The sequence below is a fragment of the Lactuca serriola genome, chromosome 7 (genome assembly GCF_051521515.1).
Source record: "Lactuca serriola cultivar US96UC23 chromosome 7, Lser_US96UC23_V15, whole genome shotgun sequence".
Classification (NCBI taxonomy): Eukaryota; Viridiplantae; Streptophyta; class Magnoliopsida; order Asterales; family Asteraceae; genus Lactuca; species Lactuca serriola.
Genome location: NC_136414.1, coordinates 43053295 through 43056997, shown reverse-complemented (window position 1 = coordinate 43056997; position 3703 = coordinate 43053295). Strand labels below are relative to the sequence as shown.

The 3703-nt window shown below is 29.0% G+C and overlaps 1 protein-coding gene across 1 annotated transcript; it reads right to left on the bottom strand.

Annotated features, from left to right (window-relative positions):
- Positions 1-797: 797 nt before the first annotated feature.
- LOC145062523 (glucan endo-1,3-beta-glucosidase 13-like) lies at positions 798-3319 on the bottom strand. Its single transcript, XM_079010117.1, has 4 exons — positions 3204-3319; positions 1474-1785; positions 1319-1349; positions 798-1038 (listed from the first exon to the last, which is right to left on the bottom strand). Exons 1-4 carry the CDS (start codon positions 3244-3246, stop codon positions 951-953), a joined length of 474 nt encoding a protein of 157 aa, XP_078866243.1. The 5' UTR covers positions 3247-3319; the 3' UTR covers positions 798-950.
- Positions 3320-3703: the final 384 nt, after the last annotated feature.

The window sequence follows — 3703 nt, the reverse complement described above, 5'->3', positions numbered from 1 at the left end:
TAAGAGGTGAGATCGGAGGAAAATAGAGGTGGTCATGTGAAATAGAAAGAGAAAAGAGAAAAACATTTGTTGAAAAATTATGGTATTGAGAACACATTCATTTTTTTTATTCAAATAAAACTCTTTCTCTTATAAATTAAGAGGCTGCTGCTAAAATTGAAAGACTATCAAACGTCAATCATTAAGAGTTTTATTTTTAATTGAAAATTTAAAAGGCTATCAGACAACCATTTAGATTGTATATTTGTTATTTTCTCGTTACGTCTAATTCATTGAAACCTAAATTTTATTTTTCGCAACTTCATTATTGGATATGAATTTTTAATTTGCATATTTTATGTTATTTTATATCTAATGTTAACTTCTAATTGGTAAAATCAATATTTGCTCAAAGTGAAACAATATGTATTTGTATTTTACTTATATCCGAACTAATGTTGGATAATATCCAAGTGTTGGGCTAAAGGAAAGTTGGGTTTAAATAAGCCCAAGATGGCTTCAGGTCTCGAAAAATGAAATGCCTATGCCCTATGGTAAGTTATAAGTTCTCCGTTAGTTATATAAAATTATATAACTAAAAAAAACAGTCTTAATAATGATATAAACTACATTACTTTAATCTATCCAGATAAACATATACTTAATAAGATTGAGAAAGTTATGCGAAGTAATAAATGAAATGAAGGTTAGCGTAAACTGGTACGTATTTAAATATGCAAAATTACAAAAAGAGCCTAATTTCCTTGCGTCCCAATTCAACTGTGTCAAGAAATAAAAACCAAGTCTATCACATCAGATGATAAAGAATACTGACATAATAGTATAATGAATACTAAAATCCAATTACAAAACTTTATTTCTAGTTTTAAGTAAAGTAAATTACAAAAATGACATATAAGAAGATTCCTAAACCAACATCAAAGACACCCTCCCTACCTTCTAATTCAATGTTAGCTTCCCATGTACAAAAGCAATACAATCCCACCACTTTTCCACCAATTTAACTTCCATATAGAGGCCCCTTCTGATTTCGTTGGCCTAGAAGAAGGAAAAAAAAATATACATTAAGCCTTTACTTTATAAACTTTTAGCAACAATCAATTGACTTATAGACATATTATAATACATTATTCATGCCAGTTATAGTGTACAATTAGATTATTTTATGACAAACTAGATGGTTGTTTTGTTTGTTTGAATCTAAAACCTAAAGTTTCATTTGCAACTGATTACCAATTTCTTAAAAATGGTTAGATTACAACCATATTATCATGTTTTTTTTTTTACAAAAATGTAAAAGAACTAAGTATCATCTTACCCAGATGCGATGTAGCTGCATTTCCCGTAGCCTGTCGTGCAAAACAAGCCAAAGAAATAGTAAGTCGTTAGAAATGTTGTATTTTGGTTTATTTAAAGAATAAATCAAACTCAACAATTTGGCTACCCTTGATTGGACGATCTGGAATAACTTACTTGGATCATTCTTTGTCAAAGTTGCACTCCCTCCAAAATTGCAAGCAACATCGGAATTCCCGTTTTGTTGGTAGTAATTATTGAAAGCGAAAGACGCGTGTGAAAATAGCGTATCAGGTTCAAAACATGGGCCTCCAGGTTTAATTTGACTACAATCAGCCATACCTAACCCGCAGGCCCAGTCCAATGCATTTTGTAAATCGGATTGCGATGCACCAGGTGAAGCAACACACCAATTCGTACCACCCAAAAAGGTCATGTTGCCTTCCGGTGGTGACAATAGTGTATCTTCAGCCCCTACCATCACAACATCTACAAAAAAAAAAAAAAAAATAATGTAATTTTAAGAAATTAATACAATACAAAACATTTTATTTAAAAAACATTTGATAATGCACACACACATTTGATATATATATATATATATATATATATATATATATATATATATATATATATATATATATATATATATATATATATATATATATATATATATAGAATAAAGTGAATTGATGAGAATAGGCAATTAGACACCAAGAGAGACATGTTTGAGTGGTCACATTTTCAGGCTTCTTAAAGGTGTCTCCTCATCTGACCAAATTGACCTCTCAGTATACCACAGCATGGGGTCATTTTAGTCTCTTCAAAAGGAGAATTGATATTGACCTAATTGACCTCTCAAAAGAAAACGCAACAGAAACGCTTATGGACTCATCTTATTAATTTTTACAGGATAATTTGTTTATTTTGGACTAAGCTGACCTTTTTTAGTAATTTTTTTTTTTTATCTATTTCCAAGTATGTCAATTAATTAAATCTCGTGGATTTAATAGTTTACATATTAAATACAATAATTATGAAAATAATGGTAATAAAGCACAAGAAGTTTGCCACTTGAGTTCTTTAACCATGTTGTTCAACCCTTTGTGTAACAAATCTATTGTCATCAGTTTTCACAGTGTCTGACAAAAAAAATCTAACTCATCATATAAATATTTATAAATAATGAAATAAATGAATGGACATTAATATGCACAAAAAAAAAACATGAACAAAAAGAAGACTACGATAAAGACAATACTATTTATGATAAGTTGTTCTTTTTCATTACTCTATGAGTAGCAACAATCACTATTTCTAGATAATATTGAGTTATAATCGAGTAATAATCTGTAATATAGTATTATAGTTATGTAAGTAGTTTCGATTTTAACGAGACTTTGATCATGGAGTAAACTAAATTAAACTATTTCAACTGAAAATAATAGTCTGTGAAAATGGCCAACATACAAAAAGAATGAGATCGGGTCATTTTAAAAGTTTGTATGTATAAAAACAAATGGTAACTTGAACTAAAATAGATTATTTCAATTGACTATGATACATCAACAACCACATGATCTTAATGCCAAGTATGACAAGAATAGAACATGGCTTGTCTAAACATGCTTAATGTAGGGTCCTATAGTCATTTGAAAAAGTCAGATAATCATTAAGATTACATATTTACTAAAACAAACATTAGACAAACCACATTGGTTGTGCAAAACAAGTTTTTCATGCTTGTTTTAAGCTATCAAATAGAAAATGGCACAAAAAAAAAACATATCAAGCCATATAACAATCCATGCAGTCATGGTGTTTATCTGACATCTTAAAAGAGTCATATTAAGATCAATTTTGCTGTAAAATAAAATAAAACAAAAGGGAATGAAAGAGATACATACATAGGTAACATGTTGCAAGAAGGAGTGTTAATGTGAAAGACATAGATCAAGACTTGGCCTTTGAATTATGTGTGTGTTTGGTGAAAGACAAATAATGAGAGTTAAATGCACATCAAGAATCAAGAGATTTCTTCAAACCAAATTTTCCTCCTTTTCTTTTACTTTTTCCTATTTGTTTTTAATTTTATTTAAATGCACATGAGGAATCAAAGAGTTTCTTCAAGGCTCGGCTTAAGCACATTCTTATTTAAATAACAAAAAACTACTTAAAAGATTATTAAAGTAATCTGATTATGTTGTTGATATCTAATCTTTTATTTTGTTATACGTTTTCAGCATAGTTATTTTACAGATTGATTTTGAATGATAATAAATCAGAAATAAGTTTAGAGCATATAATTTGAACACATTACTAATTACTTGCAAAGGGTTAAAAGACCTATCCTACTATACTATCATATATACTTGGGTCCCTATCACAAGGAGAGTGTAAAGTGGTA

Excerpts from the sequence above, each read along its gene's own strand:
- LOC145062523 (XM_079010117.1), bottom strand. The coding sequence starts at position 3,246 with ATGTCTTTCACATTAACACTCCTTCTTGCAACATGTTACCTAT. Across the intron at positions 1,786-3,203 it reads TCTTGCAACATGTTACCTAT|ATGTTGTGATGGTAGGGGCT; the intron begins GTATGTATCTCT and ends TTTTTTTTGTAG. Across the intron at positions 1,350-1,473 it reads TTTGACAAAGAATGATCCAA|GCTACGGGAAATGCAGCTAC; the intron begins GTAAGTTATTCC and ends TTTGCACGACAG.